Source organism: Corvus hawaiiensis, chromosome 6, assembly GCF_020740725.1.
Source record: "Corvus hawaiiensis isolate bCorHaw1 chromosome 6, bCorHaw1.pri.cur, whole genome shotgun sequence".
Classification (NCBI taxonomy): Eukaryota; Metazoa; Chordata; class Aves; order Passeriformes; family Corvidae; genus Corvus; species Corvus hawaiiensis.
Genome location: NC_063218.1, coordinates 7,008,020 through 7,027,521, shown reverse-complemented (window position 1 = coordinate 7,027,521; position 19,502 = coordinate 7,008,020). Strand labels below are relative to the sequence as shown.

The window sequence follows — 19,502 nt, the reverse complement described above, 5'->3', positions numbered from 1 at the left end:
CAGAGATTTCAGTTATCTGATAGAAAGCCATGCTACTATGACACAGAAAGATACACTAATTGCTATCTACACTATCAGAGCGTTTTATGGAACTTAAACAAACCTGAGGTTCCACAAGCTGGCAGAGAGGAGATTTCATCTTTGATGACAGCTCCTGTTGTAAATATTGCCATTTATTACCCATTTGATCCTTTGGAGCTAAGGTGGCATCAGCCTGCTTGCTCTTTGAGTCAGAATCTCCACTGCTGTATTGAGAAAACATTGTTAGAATAGCAAATACTGAAGCAGAGTAAGTAAAACTAGGTTTCCTGTATAAAATTCGTTTCTCTTGCTCCTGCCTCAAAACCAGAGTGAAACCAAGTGCATGGATGATTATTAATCCAAGCTTTGATAAACTTTTTTTGACTTTTCCCTTCTCATGAAATATGCCAGGAGCTTGCTGGCAGTCTCCATCTCTGAAATGACAACATGGGGAACACAGTCCTGTAGGAAGTCTTGGTTCCATGCCAGAAGGTGCCTGAGCCCAATGTCCCCTTTTCCAAAGCTGCTGCTTTTACACTGGCTGGGTTTGTCTGTGCATTTGTACCACCATGGCTGTGAACAGAGATACCCAACTTGCCTCCAGATGGGCCTGATTTAGCTTAGGCCAGGTGTCAGTCCTGCCTGATAGCGAGATCCTAAACTCTAGAGTCAGCCCAGTATCAAAGAGGCTGTCACATAAATGAGCCCCCATTTCTCTGGACTGTTGATGGCAGAAATCCCCAAGCTTCTGCCATTTTTCTTCTAAAGGCACACAGAACCAAAGAACAGAACCAAGGCTTCAGCAGGGCTAGGCAGTTTTACATCACTGAATCTGGTAACTGATTCTGTCATTCTGTACCTGGATTCTGATTTCGGAGTCACGCTGTCCTCAAGCTGTGGCTGCATTTTTTCCACACACGACTCAATAAAGTCAATGAGGTTTTTCTGCTCAGCTGCTTTTAATTTCAGGTCCTGTGCACAGAGAATAGCATGAACATTATGTGAACTGTAATAATCTGTGCTTTTCCAATCACGTTTTATGTGAAATCATTTAGCAAAGAAAATAAGACTACACCTGTCAGAATAAAATGCAGTTTATGTATAAATGTGACTTTACAGAACAAACTATTTTCTGCAAACATGCATTTTTATGGAATATATTTCTACCTGAGCTGAAGTTTTAAAAGCAAAACCCAATCAGAAACAAATTACATCTAGAAATTTAAATGCCACTAACTGCAATCCTTACACAAAGAAAAAGGCGAGGGAAAATGGGGATTTGCTCAAATACAAGTTCGAGTGCCATGATTTCAAAGGAGAGTGGCAAGTGAAAAGTGAGCAATTCTAGCAGCTCACAGGGGATGTGGAGCAGCCTGGCCCCAGGATGGCAGGAGAATTAATTACCTGTGGGTGCTGAAGCCCATTGTGCCAGGGCTGTTGGGCAAGAGGGAGCTGGGGCGTGCTGAAACCATCGGAGTGTAGGATCTCCAGGGGCTCTGGGTCGATCCTCTCCCTGCTGGGAACCTGTCAAGAGAGACCTGTTGTGGGAAGGCTTTCAGACTTGACAACAGAGCAGAACCCCACAGGTGCAGCTTGGGGAATGGGCAAAAGCAGAGCTGCCTTGGACTTACCACACACAGAATCAGCAGCACATGAAACACAACTGCTACTTTTGCAAAGATTTTTGTCCAGTTGAATTTACTGAAAGTTTTAACATTCTAACCTTCTGCCAAGGTCCTCACATGTCTCCCCCATAGTTACTTTGCTTTCTTTGCTTTTCCTGCTAGCAGATTAGGTGATACTAACCCTCCCCTCTTTTTGTTTGACCAAATTACAGGGATGTGCAATTTATGCTTACAGATTTGGTCATGCACCTGGGTTTTCAATCTGTCTGTGCTCACAGACATATTTCAACACGAGCCAGAGGGACTGAGGCTGCTCTCAGACAAACACATCAGGTGGGCTTCTCTGATCCCTTGCACAACAGAGAGGGAATGAGCTCTGAAGCCAGGAGTTACCATCTCACCCACTGGGAAACTCAGCAAAGACTGTGCAGCTGTGGTGCAGGAGAGCTGACAGAATCACTGCATTTAAGCATTCTTCAAAGAGAAAGTTACTAAAAGGCCTCTCTGCTATGATAGTGTCACAAACATCATGGCCTTTTAGAGGCATTGAAAACCAAACCAAACCCTAAGTCCTTTTCGTGTGGTCTTAGCAAAATGCTGACCTCTGTCACTGAGCACTTAAAGCAGAAAAGATGCTGTTCAGAGACTCATTAAAAATCCACTACTTGTTGTAAACTACAAGTAATTATACAGCACTGTGAAGTAGAATAATGGCAACTCTGACATTTCTCCCTTCCTTGCTTCACATGGTGAGCTCTAACTGTTCTGCAACTACAGACCATTGAAGCACCAGGGCTCTCAACTCTTGCCCTTTGAACAACATTCATATGCTTTACCTGCTCTTCACTGTACTTGTCTTGAAGCATCATCTGGACATTTTCCAAATTGCGCTTCACCTCCTTCAGCTTCAAGGAAAGAGCTTCTGTCTTTTGTTGGTAGTCTGCACTATCTCCACAATCTTCCAGTAAAGAAAGGACCTTTTGTTCAATCTCTGATAACCTCACCTAGAAGAGACAGTAGGTAATTACTCATTCTCAGAAGTGCAACACTCCTTTTCTGATAACATTCTGAAGTCAATGCTCACACCTCCCCTGTCTGAAAAGACCAGAAACATGCAAGGAAAAAGAGAAATAGCTGCAATCCCCCTAGATTTTCTCCAATATAGTCCCTTTTTATTCTGGACAATTAAATGAATTTTATACAGAGTTAGTCTTAAAACGGTTTCAAACAAGAGCATCTGCAGGAGGTTATATTAACTCAGGTATCAAGTGATAAAACAGGAGAGCAGAAATGATAAACTCCATCTGAATGCAACCAAGAAGACAACACACCTCAGTGGGGGAGAAAGAGGCAATGCACAGACTGCTCACATCAGTCTTTAGGAGGAATGATGCTGAACTACCAACACACAGGAATGTTTCCAAGTGTCAGCCAGGCCATTGTAAACTGCTGGGATCTGATTTTTGATCCAAGATGCTGTGAATCAAAGTGTAACCCTGCATACTTTAAACTCATGTTTTTACGGTGAGCATGGAGAAGAAAGGTACCATGACTCAACTGCAAAGTAATCAACTGCAATAAAGTAATTGCTTTACATCACATGCCCATATGTAGAGACTGTTTCTCTTCCATTCTGTGTGTATTTTTCTGTGTAGATCTTGAGTAGGTTAGAGAACCCTCTTCCCCTGCCCAAGTTCATGTCTTAACATTGATCCAGACTGACCGATGCCAGCAGGAATTCAGCAGTGCTTACAGCTGCCTGAATCCTGCTTGTTTTCACCAGCTGGAACTGCCCTGGTGAAGCCTATGCTGACAGAAACCCTGAACGGGATCCAGACACAGCCAGCTACTTAGGTGCATTCAGGATCCTAATTCCCACAGAGTTCAGCACCTGAGCACTTGGCTGAATCACAGCCTAAACCTAGAGGCACTCCAATTAAAAACAACCACCCCAAACAACAACAAAACAGCTGGTAATGTCCCTCAGTAATTTGAAGTGGTGACATTTTGGTATTGTGAGTGAAATTTGTTGCTGTAGGTAGGCTCAGTGCTTGAAGCAAGCTGGCACACCAGACTGGCATCACGGGGAGCCTCAGAGTGGCACGCCTGCACACTCCGTTTTAATTTGCACATGCTGCATGCCAGGGCTCCCTCCCACCCAGCCCCTGGTGCCAGTCCTGTTTTCCTCCTCCCATTCTCACCAACAGGTACCACCCACTCCTTTTGTTCCACTGCCATGGGGGCAAGAGGCTGCCCTAGGTGCACAGCAGTAAGTCCAAATATCACCACTGCTCATTGCTATCTTCCCACCTTATAGCAAAAACTACAAAAGTAAAACTTAGCAACATGGAAGCTTTCTTAGACCAGTTTTTTAGATCGTTCTGACAAGCAGAAAGTGAAAAATGTCAAAAGAAAAAAAAATACTCTTTTGTTTCTAGCTGACTTATCGTGGTCAGGACCAATGAAAAATTGCATTTTAATATAGGATTCAAATTATACTGAGCTGTGGTTTTGAAAATAATCCAAATCAAACCAAAGCTTTACATATACTCCAGAATTCTACCTAAATCCCCATGATCCATACAGATCCCAACTCTAAAACCAGGTTTTAGAGTAACCAAGCCCTGGCAGAGCTGCACCTGAAGCTGAAGCCAAGCAGTTACCTGTTCTGTGCACAGAGGGAGGGAGCTGCTGAAGCAGGAGAGAGGCAGCAGGCAGAGGTGCTCTGCAGACACACCCCCAGAGAAGGGGGCTGGCTGGCACAGCAGTAGCAATGTCACCACCTTACCTGGCAATCAGCAAGCTGCGGCTCCACCATCTGCTGCCTCTGCGGGGTCTGAGAGTCTGACCTCAGGGACATTTTAGTTTTGTCTAGCCATTGCTCCAGCTCGGCCACCTGGGCCTGGCACACCAGGAGGACGGATTCTGGCTCAGGCCTCCCGCCATCCAGCGCTGTCTGCGAGCCCAGCGCGGCGTTGGGGACTGGAGGCGACTGGTGGCTCTGAAGCAAAGCACATCAAAGCACCGTGTTGAGCGACCTGGTTTTGTAATTTCCCTCCCCTCCTCTTACCAGTGAGAGATGATTAACTTTCACACTCACAGAGCCCTGAAACAACTCTGTCGCCACACTCCCAGACTTGGGGGGAGAAACAAACCAAGAAGGAAAAAAGGAAAGAAAGGGAAACTCAGCAGGCAGGCGATCCGAGATCTGGTGTAACAGGTTTCCAGGCAGCCATTTGCATCTGCAGGGATCTACCTGAGCAGGGCAGCTATACCTGAGCGAACAGGAGGTGGATGACTCAACATTAACCTGTTCTCCCCTGAGGAGAGATGTTTTTCTGTGGGAGTTACACGTAAAAGCAATGCAGTTGGAAGCTGCAAAACAAGTTGTTGGACAATGCTTACAAGCTACTTGCGTGTGTTCAGTTCCAACACTGGAACATGCTTTATTTGGGCTCTCAGTCACACAATAAAAAAAATGGTGTATTTTTAAGGACATCTTGTGCAATTCTTCTCAGATATGCTTCTTGAAGAAGCAATATTGCACTGCACACGTCCATAACAAGAAGTCCAAAGTACTTGCAGATAATGAGTGGTGACTTGGAAGGCTGCACAGGTCTGTATATGCCTCCACACATGCAAACACTGGCACTTAGTAAGTAAATCAAGCACAACACCACAAGAGCAGAACTACCTGAATGCTCCCATGGCTCCAGAGCACACAGGCACCTGAGATGGCCAGTACTAGTGCACAACCTTCATATTAAAATGAGATTTGGCATAAAAAAAAGAGAGCCAAAATGCATTGTTCCAGCTATCAGTGTCATCACAGAATGATAGAATAGTTTGGCTAGGAAGGAGCCTTTAATGGTCATCTAGTTTCAATCCCCCTGCCACAGGATATTGGAAAAAATTTCTTCACCAAAAGGGTTGTCAAGCATTGGAACAGGCTGCCCAGGAAGTGGTTGAATCATCATTTCTGGAAATGTTAAAAAAAAATGTGTAGATGTGGCACTTAGAGATGTGCTTTAGTGCTCAACGGTGGTGCTGGGTTAATAGTTGGACTCTATGATCTTAGAGGTCTCTTCCAACCTAAACAATTCCAGGACTCCGTGATCCTAAGAGCTGAAGCTGCTCTGCCACCAGACTGCTGCTCCTGGTGTTCCTGGAGCACTCATGTTTCCCTACACTCTTTTGTATATAACCTATAGGCTACTGCCTACTCTTATCTTAGCCTTTGCATGTCTTCCACAAAGCAACAACACGTGTCAAGCTCCTTAATTCCTCCTGTAACTGCCATTTAAAAATTCCATGGCTGATGTACGTTTACATCACTCAAACCCCTCCATTCATGCCTGGATGAATGACAAGCCAGCAGCTTCCCTCTTGAAAATTCTCCCTTTTGTTCCCTAGAAAACTGCCCTTTCAAGGAAAAAGTCAAAATTTATCATCACCCAGAGCAGCAATATGAAGAGGCCACAAAGGATTGCAGGTATTCTACCATATAATACTGCAGCAAACTCCAGTAGCAAAACAGTGGAACAGGGCCTCTGCCCACGAGGTAGGTTCCACAACTCACTCAGGATGTCCCCTTGTTCAGGCCTTCAAACTCACCATAGCCAGACTGCCATCAGCTTCAGGACCTTCAGTGCCCTCCAAAGCTTGCAGAGATGTTTCTTCACCGTGTTTACTGGGTGATTCAGGTATTGCTTCCTCATCCTGGAAAGACAGAGGCAACAGTGGAAATATTTGTATCTTCCATACAGATGTGCAGTAGTGGAGATGTGGCACTTTGGGATGTGGTTTGGTGGTGGTCCTGGCAGTGTCAGGTTTATGGCTGACTCAATCTTAAAGCTCTTTTCCAACCTAAATGACTCTCTGATTCTATGTTCCATTGCCTTGCTGTGGTAGAGAAGCCTCAAAGAGCAGCAGCCACTCAACCTACTGTGGTCCTGGCCCAAGAGGATTCACAGAGAGCAGTTTTGTTATGCCTGTGGCACTGATGTACAGAAACAAACAATTGCAGCTATCACAACATTACTGAGGCACCATGAGGAACAGAGCAGAATGGCAACAAAACTGTAGCTGATTGGGTGTCCTAGATGCTGATTTTCTCATGTACAAAGAGAACCTCTTTCACAAATCACCCCCTACACTTTAGAGCCTTTCCAGGATTTAGTGAAACAAGTTGCTGCTACTAAATGTGCATTTCTACCTTTGAGGGCTTTGTACAGCTAAAAGGAATGAGTCATTGAATCATTTTGATTGCAGAAGACCCCTAAGGTGACTGAGTCCAACCAGTATGTGCAACAGAAAAAGAGATTCTACACAGCAAGATTTAGTGTGAGATGGAAGATATGAATATGGCTACCTTGTCCTGCATTTCTGCAGTTCTCTTGCACTGCAGGCTTCAGCAACACTTAGGACTTATGCGGATCTTTTCCACAAAGATGAGTTTCCCATACCCACGGAGATAAACCTGAGTGCATTACCTGAACAATGCCATCTGACAAGGTACCAGAAGACCAGGAGGTTGCACTGTCTTCCTTGTGCCTTTCATCATCTCTTTCTGAAGACCAAAAGCTTGCATCTTTCTCTGTGGCTGTACTTCCCTTTGAAAGCAGTAACAGCTCAGCTTTAGCTTGTGAACAGGAAGCTCAGATATATTCCTTCAGGCCATGTAAAGCACTGCAAACATCTAAAACACCTTGCTCTATTTCTGCCTTATCTATCATATCTGCGCTTCCCAAATCCCACCTCTCTTCTTGCTCTGTAGCTCTGCTGCAAGATGAATGGCAGCTGGATGACACTGATAGTTTTCTCTAGAGGCTGCAGAATATTCTCATTTTTTACACTATTAAAAAAAACCCTGAAAAAAACCCAAACAGACCAACAACCACCAAACCAGCAACAAGACACTAGTTTTCTCCTGTCCTGTCCCCTAAAAAGTCTTGCATGTAAAGAACAATTGTGCCAGTGAAGACGTAGAGTGAGAAACCTTGAAACCAAAGTGCTTGGATCAGTAGTGAGGCACCACTTCTCCAAGCAGTTTGGACTTCTTTGCACTATCTTGCCATGGAGTTTTTTTTTCCAAAAGCAATTAATTTCATCATGAATCTTTATTCCCTGCTTTGCTCCTCTGCAGTTCACTTGGGCATTTAGGATCTCCAGATTCAGAGCCCAGTTTCCTGTAGTTTCCCCCCATCTCCCAGAAATTCCCTCCATCTTAACTTCACTCCCAATAGTCTCATCACACCTGTTTTTTCTTAAGTTCAAACATACAGATACATTTTGTTGTTGCTTTTTATGTTTTGGCATTCCAGAGGCTAATTCTTTCTGAAACACACCTCCACATATAAACATTGGTATTTAAGCCTGTATTTTGCCACTAACACTTCCATAAAGGGGATATTACTAAAAAAGCAATCCCACCAAAAGCAGGATCACACCTCACTGAACAAGGTGCTGTGTAATACTGGCACTGGAATATTGGCACACTGGCTTGAGTGCAATTCCTTTGTATCCTGAAGTGATAACAGATATTTTGGAGTTGAAATATTTCAGATTTTCACATTTTTCATAATTTCTCCTTTACCAAAATCTTCTGTCTTACATACACAGCTGTATATATATAAAACACACTGGACTCACCTTACTGTGTAAAGAACAGTCTTCTGATTCTTCATCCAAGGAAGGTAGAAGAGATATCACTCCTCTTTTTTTCAGCTACAAAAATACACACAGAGAGACAACCCCATTAATCATGACAAGAACGGTAAAAGCCTCTTCACTTCATGTAAACCAAAACAAATTTACCTCTTGGGATCCACTTTTGGAGAAGCACTGAACATCTGGCAACCGACATTAGTGTCACTGAAAGCTGCAGGTTCTAAGCACCTCTGAAAATTGGGACTTGATGCTGTTAGGTTTCAACAGCACAACTATAAAAGGGACAAATTTCATTTTGCCCCATGAAGATAATTCACTGAAAATCCCAGAACAACTGATTATCAACAAAACTATCCATGGAGCACTTTGCTGTTGATTGATGCAAACTTCATGCTTAAAGTGAAAAAGGCTAAAAAATAGCCAGAGGTACAGCACTCCTGCCTTCTCCTAGACATGCATCACACTCGTCCTTCTGAACACAAAGGGAGGAGAGACAGTATTGATTCACACGGGCAGGGGTGCTCCTCTCTCACATGCCACTCCTCCAGGAGCAAGAAGGGTTATTTACCTCCCCTCTTTGGCCCTCAAGTGAGTGATCACTTACCTGCTGACCAGAAATATCAGTCCCAATCAGGTCACTCTGTGCTAATACAGGGGCTGGAAGTTCATCTGCTGCTTCAAGCACTTCTTGCTGTAGGCGCTGGTGAAGCTCAGACATGGAATTCTTCATCCCGGTAAGGAAATCTTCCTTTCTTTGGCACAGCTTAATGATTTCCTCTTTTACAGCTTCCATTTCTCCCTAAGGAGCAACAACATCTGTAAGCATCCATTGTTCTTACTTAACCAAACAGCAACATAACAGATGATACCAGTGATGCCTCTTACTGGTACTGGGGCCATTTCCCCTTTTTCCTTTTTCTGGGCTTTGGGACAGTTCCCCATTGTCACTGCAGGAGATGTCCAGGTACATGCAAACCAACAGCAACAGATTCAGTGCACGACAGCAGCTGCCACTGGTCATACAGAAGTTGGGAGTGTGGAAGGAAATGTGGCAGGCTGGAACTAATTCTAACTAGGTCCTGCATATCCATGAGAATACCAGTTTCCTCCAGGACAGAGGGAATGCAGATGGGTTGCATTACTATGTGTGTCAGAGCAGGTGATGTTACCTCCAACTACCTTCCCTGGAAGCCTGACACTCAACACTTGGGAAAGCCCTGAGGAGTGCAAAGACAGCAAATGAGGGTAGTTCAGGGCTCAGTCTTTGCCGAGCTGGCCTAAAGGAAAAAAACCATTTGATGGGTGTTAGGGATGTGGTTAGGGCTAAAATTATCCCATGTCTTTGAATGTGATACTGGGAGAAATGGACCCCAACAAAGCTCAAGGAAAATGTTTAATGTTCCGCGGAGACCAAACAATAACCCAAGTAACTGCACTAACAAAGGGGGAAACACATATGTCTTGGTCTCCTTCCTGGCCATGACTATTGCTCCAGCCAGTGTTCTGCCCTTAGAGTTTTCTCCCAGGGCTTTTCTTACCACCCAGCCTCCAGGTGAACCAAGAAATCCCAGCAAGTAACAGAGTAAGACAGGGCATGGAATGAATTGCCTATTCCCTTCATTACTGGAAGTGCTAAAGCCCTTTGAAGCACTGTTACTTGCTCAGAAGACTGAAACCTGGCTAAATATCCCTTTGCACACTGGGCTCAGTTGATCACAGCAAGCTTTGATGCCAGGCTCGAAGTGAGAACAGCACTGGCTCCACATCATGTTCTGTCATTAGGGATGTTATGCAAGTAATAATCTGTGGCAGATGAAAGCAGCAAGCCTGCTGGTTCTGTCTCCACTACAGCTTCTGTTAATAGCTCTAGGGTGGCAGCATGACAGGGAAGGTGGAGGCAGGAACTCCAGCAAATTTTCAAAGGACATGGGAACTCTGCTCTGATGATGCTTTCTTCCTTTTGTACCCTCAAAACCACAAGATAAAATCATCCAAAGGTAGAGGCAAGAAAACATCATTGAAATGAAGAAACAGACATTCATGACAATTTGGCATGTTTTTATCAATGTCCACTAGGAACAGTATTTCTATTTATTTCACTGCAGGAGACTTGCCAGCATAGATTTACCAGCTACTCTGTTGCAAACTTAATTAGCCATAGCCTCCTCAGAAACCAAACCTTTCTTAAAATCACTTCTTTTTCTGACATCCCTCAGTAAGACGGGAGATTCCACTGCCCACTCCTATTCATGCAATGCTGTAACTACCAAGTTTTCTGCTAAAACAAGAACTATTAAACAGAAAATCCTACACTCAGAGACAAAAACAAGGAAGGATCAGGAAATGAGTCATGCTGAGTACTACATCAAGCCTCCAACATCCAACCAGCTGACAGCAGAGCAGCTACGTACTTAGGAGCCTACTGAGTGATTATAGTTATTAGGCAAGCACAATCTAAGTGTATTAACTTTACTGTGACTGACTGGAAAAAACTGAGCATTTCAGAGGCACTTTATAAATAGCTATTACATTTAATTAGTAATTTCCTGACTTCTGCAGAGCTTAAAACACATCTTAATTTTGCATTAAAAAAATCAATTCATCCATTACAGAAAGCATCTGACTGCAGAGAGAAAAGCAACACATGCTTATCAGTTGATGAAAACACAGTGTGGCAGTCAGGACAAGGAAGGGGGTCTAATGAATCTAACCCCAACCAGAATCCCCTAAAGTACCACAGCATGACCAGCCATCAGAAAGGGACTCAGTTCTGTCCTTAGGCACTATCCCAAGCTGTCACCTCAGGGAAATTAGCAGGATGCTGAGCACAGGTAAGCTCTCAGTGCTGCTTATTGTTTCACCAAATCAGCTGTCATGAAAACAGCCCTCAATTTTTCTTACAAGTTGATATAGGCACAAATGACACATCAAAATCAGTAAGGAGTACATAATGAAAGATACACCCAAGTTGCAAAGTAGTATTAATTGTGATTAATTGCACGCTCACACTATGGCATTCAATTGCCTGCTTGACTGTGGTGGGGAAGGGAAGCACACCAGTATTTCTCAGTGCTCTGCATCACCATGATTAGTGTTTGTCAGGGCAAGTAACACACATGAGAAAAGAATGAAACCCACCTCTGGACAAGGAGTCTTCTGAGCCTGTGGTTGATCTTCATGTGATATTTCAACCAAATGGTTCTTTAGGAGTTGTTTCAACTTTTCAATTTCTTGCTCACATTTTTCTGTTTTCTTTACAGTCTCCTGTGAAATAGCAATCTCCATAAATAATTTTGAAATAAGGAGTACAGAAACAAACAAGTCAGTAAGGAAACAAAGTTGAACTGAAGAGTACTAAAGCCTCCTTTGTATCTGTAGTTATGTGTAAGAGAAACTGTGTTTGTTCTGCTAACTTTGCACAACTCCATCCCTCACTAAGTTTATTATTCACTTGCTAAAGACAAACAAGCTGCTCTATCCACAAGTTGAAGTCTGGTGGAGTATTCTGTCTAGGAGCTCCAGAGTGGAACAGTGAATTTGGCTATCAGGTTGAAATGGAGCAGATTTCATCACATTCATTACAATTTAGAAAAGGTTCTGAAAAAGAGAGAAATTACAGGGTTTGATATCAAATAAGGAAGCCTAACTGGTTTTTACTAGCGCTCAAGGCTTTACTGCCAGCTAGTTCTGCACTGACCAAAAATGAGCTGTGCTGTACACCAGGCAAACACTGCAGCTCAGAGGATAACCCAAACTACAATGACAATTTGAATACTTCCAACAAAAATGATAAGCATTCCCACATTGTGAACTTCTTCTGCTTACATGGCTTATAGGAAAACATAATTATATTTATAAACAGCCAAATTCACTTTCACTTGACAGTGACAGTAAAATCTCATCACCCCCCCCCGCCCAGGCTTTACTGTTCATGCAGAAACGGGCAATCTCCCCACACACTCATATCTGTCAGTCATAGCCTGTCATAATGTCTCAGATCACTAAGAAATTGTCACATCTGCAAGTTAGAATATTTTGTGAAAACATTGAATATGCACAGCATTTGGTGGTGCTGTGTTTGTGGACCCAGAGGCTGAGAACCAAAGAATATCAAAGGACTGTTCCTTAGGTGCTTGCAAAAGGTAATGAAGAAACAATGAAGTCAACAGGCTTGATCCTACTCTGCTGAGAGCAGCACCTGAATGACCCCAGAGGTCAAAGATCTCACTGCAAAGTATTCACAGACTCTGCCTTCCAGAGCAAGGAATGTCACCTGCATGAACAGCAACAGTGCCATTTCTTCAGTCACTTCTTCCAAGCAGCACTCCCTCTCAAGAAAATGCAGGCTAATAAGGCTCTAAATAACCATTATTTTACTCACAGGTCCTAGAAGAAACTATTTTCCTCACTTAAAAAAATGAAAGCCAATTTGAAAGGAAAGATATTAAATTGTGGCCTATAATCTTAGTGCCATAGGCAAAGAATTAAAGAGGAAAGAAAAAGGAATAGGTCCTCTCATGCTCAGCTTCAATGAGAAAGTAAAAGAAGATCTCCTAAAAGGAAGATTCGCTTACCCATACCTTCCATTCTATATGAATAGGAGTGTTTAGTAATAAGTTAAGTGAGTACTACCTCAAATTTCCTTGACTAACTAAACAGTCTGAATATTTCGTATACAGACTCCAATGTCTTCTGTCATAGGCCAATACGTGAATACAGTCACTTACCTGAAGATAATTAATTTGTTTCTGCCTTCTACTCAGGGAAAAGAAAATCTGATTTTATCCTTTATCCAAAATACCAAATTATGCCACATATGTGGGACTGAACTTCTTCCTACAAGTGCTGCCTCTCTTTTGAGTTATTTCCTGGTTAACAGTTGCTCTTTACTTTTCATATTGTGGTAACACTAGAAGACCTGCCCATGGAAAAGGCCCACCTACCCACAGTGTATTTGTTTTGGAAGAGCTTAGTGAAAATGAGGTCAGGAAAGCATCAGATATGCAAATAATACCACTCTCTTGCACAGAAAACCAGTAGAAGCAGATGTGGCTTCCAAATCTTCTTCCTGATGACGTTATTTAGGTGTGGGACTTAACAGACCACAATAAAAAAACAGAGGGCAACATTCAACCAAGAACTAAGGCACCTAAAATCCTGGCCCAGAGCACTTTCAATACCTATTACAGGCTTTGTTTCTGATTTACTGTTTCAGGTGTTACAATGCAACTAACTACACAAAAGTTATTGGTGCAATATCCCATTGCCTTATCCATAGCTAAGTATGGACAAACTCATCCAAAGACTAATCCCTGGGGGGAGGGAAATGTATTTATTTTTATATATGAAGCTTGGCTGCCATTAGCTTTCCTCTCTAGCAGGATTCTTACCACATTTTTTATGCAGCACTCAAAATGCCATAGTTTAATGGCTTTATCTTTTGTTACACCTTAGGTGGTGCTAGACTTGTATTGCAGTACTGCTGCTTTCAACCCATTCAACTGCACTGGAAAATCTCTTTTGCACAGCTTTTGATACACTAGCTGTCAAGAATTGCAATTTTTCCAATCTGTTTTCTCACAAAGAAATTTCATTCACCTGCAGATTGTTGGGTGTCTACAAAACAAAGGCAAATGCTGAGCAAAAAAAGGTCACAGCTTTACAAAAAGGAGAAAAATCTAAAATTTGACCTAATACTCTGCACAAACCAATTACAAGTGTCATGATAACAACTGATAATTTCAAAGCACCCTGTTTCTGATTTTTTAAAGTGTTTTGAATATTCTCCATTATTTCATCTGGTAGCTCTAAAAAAGGTACATTTTACCACATCCATTTTTTCAGACATAAGAAATTGTATGGACCAAAAAAAAAGAAAAAAAAAAGGATTGTAGGGATTATACAGCTCTAACATAGCCATTGCTTTTTTCTGAACTCCAAGCATGCACTAGTCATGTGGCATGCTTGAGTTTTTCTCTTTGTGTGGTGCTCTTAATTTCACAAACTGAAAATCAGAGATGGGCATTCCTGTTTTAGCTGTCACTTGTGTCTGCCGGGCCTCTGAAACGCCCAGTTAGATGTTTTAAAGCATTCTGCTGTACCCTAACATGTTAGGAAAACCAGATCAGCAAAGATAACACAACACTTTTCTAGGCGCTGTCAGCATCCTGCAAAGAAATGGATGGGTCAAACAAGAACTTTCATTCCTCTGCTGACATGGGAACCTGCGTTACCAAGCTCCAGATTTCCTCCAGCCTGGGCAATGAAGCACGACCAGGCCCTGAATTGGAACTTCCCTGAGCTGGTACAACCACTCTGCTCAGTGAAGTGCTGCACAGAGACTCCTGCAGGTTTGGAGCTGTTCCGTAACTCTCACTGTCCCCGAGTTAACACTCACTGACCCATCAGCACTGCCTTCTCCTGCTGCTGTATCACCTCTGTTTCCAAACCCAGCCTGGCCAACAGCATCTCAAAGGTCCCTGTCACATGCTGGCTTGCCTCAAAACAGTGAATTAACCAGGACACAGCTGTAGGGATTGGCCACTTTCCTGGCTCACTGACTTGGATCAGTAAAAGACCTTCTGCTGTTAGCAATTTCCACCTAATGGCTGTCAACAAGAATTTCCATGGTCAAGGTGAATTTAAGGAGTTGAATGCTGCAGATGTGAGCACCTACAACTAACACTGGACTTCCATCACCAGTGCAAACCTGGGGCATGAGACACCTGAGCCTTCATTTCTTCTACAACACGGTGTCAGCTGTGACTGAATTGGAAAACTGAAATGCATTTCAAGACTTCAGTGTGCTTTGTTGCAGGATCAAATTAAACAGGAAGAACAAAAACCAGCCCCAAACCATTACACAGAAGACACAGTAGGTGTAACTACTGGCTGCAAAAGCAACATTGTTTAAAGATCAAAATTTCTCTAAAAAAAGGTGGTCCAGGTGACTGTCAGAAAAAAAACCCCATCAATTACCTCCAGCAGCTCATTTTGTTCCTTAGTAATTTTTTCTAATTTCTTCAGTTCTCTCAAGAGTTGTCTTGCTCTTTGGAAGACTGAGAAAGGTTGCATTTTCAGCCCTGGCAGCTGAAGTGCATCTTCATAGGACTGTATATGAACAATAGTCTTCTGCATGGGACCAACATGCTCAAGTATAACCTGTCGGGATACAGGATAGATGATGGATGTGATACTGAGTTAGAAAAATCAACACCATAAATTTATACTACACTAATGATGAGCAAAAACTGTCTTTGGTGAGTTTCCCATTTACGAAGGAAGAATATTTTAATCCCCATATGGGCCATTCACTTAAAGAGTTGGACTCTATGATCCCTGTGGGTCCCTTACAACTCAGAATATTCTCTGATTCTGTGAATCTTGGGAAAAATAAATGAAAATCCACGGTGAGTTTGTTTAAAGCAAGACAAAGATATAATTTATATTTACAATTCTGGTTTTTCTGTATATACATACATAAAGTTTGCACAGTGACAAAAAAGTGTCACATTCAGATTAGTTGCTATTTACTAAGCAGCTCATTTCAAAGCAGAACATCACTGGCAGTGAAGACAGTTAAAAACTGGTGCGAATTCTTTGACGTCACTCTAGGCAAATTCTGGTTTTTGTCTTTTGTCCTGCAAACCAGTCATTTTATGATGGTCCCAAAAGCAGCCTAATAAACATAGATGAGATGATGAATTGAGATGAAGTCAACAGAAACCCCTGAAGACGGCTTTCCTGTCAAGGACAGCATTTCATATCACAATACTTTGAGTGAATGCCCAGTTTACAACCACCCTGATCATTTTGGGAAGAACAGAAGTGTGCCCTTTCATAGCACAATATGTGTTTTATGGAAGACTCAGTGATCAATTTATGAAAGACAGAATGGCAATAGCAACTCATAACTTTTCGGTTCTCCTGAAGAAATATGAAATCCCACTGGAACCTCATTCAGCAGGAAACTCCAGAAGAAAAAGGTAATATAAATACAAACCACCTGTAGGGTTTTTAATGACTAACTTTTTTGTTGAACTCCCTCTCAAGAAGATTTTGTTTTGAAATGCCCCAGTGGGAACAGAGATGGTTATTCTCTCATTCATAAGAAGTCTGCATCAGGAATTTTTGTACTATCCGGGCTTTGATTTACAGTAAGGAGATACGTGAACATTATTTTCTTGAAGAAATATTACTTCAGTTTTTCCATGTAATGTAGTTACCACAAAATTGTTCTCTGGATAACCAAGCTGCACAGCTTTATTATGAGAGTTACACTGCTATGAAAGATATGATGGTATTTTTATTCCTCACCTGAATCTGAACCCATGATTTTTGTATTTCAGGCAGATAACACTGTGGACTGCATGTGGTGTGAAATAAAAGGATCATCTGCTAAAATTTGCCTCCATTTTTGGAAAAATAAGGCCAAATTTTTTAACTTCAGATTTCAGTTTGGTGCAAAGTAGAGTAGTGTGCAGCAAACATCTCTTGAAAATCAGGCCACAAACTTCCCAAAAAATGGAGATCCTCAAATGGGGCAGCTATGCCTGACATGAGTTTAAGTTACACAGTCAAGTTCTCTGTGGGCATAGTTCTCAATAGTGCTTTAATTTCAAGTGTGTGTTCAAACCATGACTGTGCTTCTTGAAAGGGTCTCTCAACAGTCTCACCTCAGGGTTTACACTGATCAGGAAAAAAAGAAAGCCTAAATAGGAGTTTCCACAGACCTGTCCATGCTTAAGTTGGTCTTTAGGAGAAAATTCTAACAGATCTTCTGATGACAAGATTGTCTTCATTTCTGCAACATCCTTCTCAAACACTTTCACATGAGATTCAATGGCATCCAATTCCTAGATTTTGGGAACAAAGGGAGTATTTGTAGATAGCCCAAACACCAAAGCCAACTTGCAGTTCTGTCTTTTCACTTTAAAAAGAAATACTGAAAAATGACTACAGCACAGCCAGAATATGTTAAAGAATGCTATCAATCAAAAGGCTAGTTATTATAAATTACGTATAGTCATAACTTCTAAAGGAATTAAGTATTTAAGATCATCTGGTCTGTTTTAAACCCTGAATACAGAACTGAAATATCCTTGAAAATTCACATTCTAAATTACTAGTGGTAAGAAGACAGTTTTCCAGTGGTGAGAGTAACCAGCATAGGCAAGTGCTGTAATCATACTGTTGCAGCTTCCAATAGGAAAAGATTTACATCAGATGGAAAAGGAATCCACATACAGCTGTTTGTGAACTCCCAGAGACAGTCACAGGGTAGAACAGGCTGGAAGGGACCTTGAAAGATCTCTGGCACCCATCAAAGCAGGGCACTTGGGGTCTGATCCTACTGAGATTTGGGTATCTCTTGAGCTGGGGATATTAACCCTGCTTGGAGCCCCGATCTAGTGTTTGACCAATCTCACTGCAAAAAAAAAAAAAAAAAAATCCTTCCTACTATGTAGATGTAATTTCCTTTGTTACACTTGAGATCTCTTACTGCTCATCTTTTTGCTGCACATCCCAAGAAGAGCCTGGCCCAGTTCTGTCTGTAGTCTCCCATCATGTAGCAGAAAACAGCAGCAATATCAACCTCTCACCCCCAAGCTTTTCTAGGCTGCACCAACCCAGGCTCCCAGCCTTTCCTCCTACATCCTGTGCTAATCCTGAACTTCACAGCTTAGTTACCAAATGCCTTCTGATGGTTTGTTTCCAAACAGTTAATTTCCTCATTTGGCACACCTACAAAAACCAGCACTAAACCCTGTTTTCCGTGCAGGTGATATAACCTGTATTTCCTAACACATGATGAAGCTCTCATTAAAAGCAGTTATGGGTCACCCAGACTTACATCAGCCACATGCAGGATTTGTGGAAGAACCTCTGCTATCTCCTGCTGTAAAGTTGCTACTTGAACATCTATTTCGTTCAGCTGTTGCATTACACTGTCTGTTTCAAAGATGGGTGTCAGCTCCTCCAGCTCCATGAAGATACCATGCAGGAGATTTTGCTTTTGCTCCAAGTCTTCCAAAGCCATCTGGAGACAAAGTAAGAGCTTAGTTTGATACATCACTGCTGAACATTAAAGTTACATAGAGGTAAGGATTAGAAGGAACAAAATGTTCCAGAAAATATCAGGCTAGTTGTGCATGATGTGACGTTTCTTCCCCTGCCATGAACTGGTTCAGCTTTCGGATTAACTGCAGTGAACACCAGAATGAAGAACAGCAAAGGCTGCAAGAAATGCATGTGATCCATTTGTCTGGGTGGTGTGTGAAGGAAAGGACTGAATGCATGTTTCCACTCTAATGCAAGCCCTGGGTGCACTTCCAAATCCACTCCTTTCACAGCCCAGAACACACAAAACATTCCAATTCACAAACACAGGAGACAATAAGCTTTTGCCACAAAAAATGTTCATGGGTTTTGGAAATCCCAGTCTCCCCACTGTGGCTACATGCTTTTGTAACTATCAGCCCAGAATGGGCAGCTACTTCCTGTCAAGAACTCTTACTAATCTTACTACAAAAATCTATGTTTAGAACACCAGCTTTCTCACTTGGTCTAAGCCAAGGAGTGGATGTACAGAAAACTCGATTTTTAAGTACAAAATTGCCAGAATTTTTTTGTTTGGCACTGGCCCTGATCTTCCCTGTAATATTACAAACATTCAATTTTTGAAATTACCAATCAGAATTCCCTTCAAGGAACAGTGAGCACAGCCCTCCAAACCACAACTCACTTCAAAGTTTCCATCTAGCACACAGACATCAAAAAAACAGCACTTTGCCTTTTTGGCTCACATATAATACAGAAAGAATCCTATATATGCAGGCAGTAAAAACTGACCATAGCCACTCAGCAGGGTTACAGAAGACAATCACACATTTTTGGAAGATGTACAACAGTTCAGCACTTGCACAAGATAGGTATGTCCAACACCAAAAAGCATCTGTATTTCATGAGTGTCAACTATAACTATTTTTCACTTAAAGTAGGTTTACTGAAAATGGTAAGTTATTTATGTTAGTGTCCTGGGTTGCAGTGTATTCTATTGCCATCCTCAGGAGCTGTTGAAACCAGGTGGGGCAGTGTTTCCTTGCCTCCTCCCCCCAGACTATCTTTCTGTTCATGGCCCATCATTGTCCTGCCGCATGACTCAGAGATAACTCCCTCCGGACTATC

At 42.2% G+C, this 19,502-nt stretch overlaps 1 protein-coding gene across 5 annotated transcripts in view; it reads right to left on the bottom strand.

The window, feature by feature from the left end:
- SYNE2 (spectrin repeat containing nuclear envelope protein 2) overlaps nucleotides 1-19,502 on the bottom strand; it is a 175,831-nt gene that overhangs the window by 67,333 nt on the left and 88,996 nt on the right. For 4 of the 5 annotated variants that reach the window (XM_048305481.1, XM_048305476.1, XM_048305478.1 and 1 more), the window contains 13 exons: nucleotides 18,169-18,354; nucleotides 17,048-17,170; nucleotides 15,294-15,476; nucleotides 11,454-11,579; nucleotides 8,920-9,114; nucleotides 8,298-8,372; nucleotides 7,139-7,258; nucleotides 6,261-6,365; nucleotides 4,435-4,647; nucleotides 2,483-2,650; nucleotides 1,426-1,545; nucleotides 881-993; nucleotides 104-245 (listed from right to left, as the gene is read on the bottom strand). In XM_048305481.1, coding sequence (XP_048161438.1) covers nucleotides 104-245; nucleotides 881-993; nucleotides 1,426-1,545; nucleotides 2,483-2,650; nucleotides 4,435-4,647; nucleotides 6,261-6,365; nucleotides 7,139-7,258; nucleotides 8,298-8,372; nucleotides 8,920-9,114; nucleotides 11,454-11,579; nucleotides 15,294-15,476; nucleotides 17,048-17,170; nucleotides 18,169-18,354 — 1,869 coding nt within the window. The remainder of the gene's footprint in view (nucleotides 1-103; nucleotides 246-880; nucleotides 994-1,425; nucleotides 1,546-2,482; nucleotides 2,651-4,434; nucleotides 4,648-6,260; nucleotides 6,366-7,138; nucleotides 7,259-8,297; nucleotides 8,373-8,919; nucleotides 9,115-11,453; nucleotides 11,580-15,293; nucleotides 15,477-17,047; nucleotides 17,171-18,168; nucleotides 18,355-19,502) is intronic. The other variant, XM_048305477.1, reaches the window with a different exon arrangement.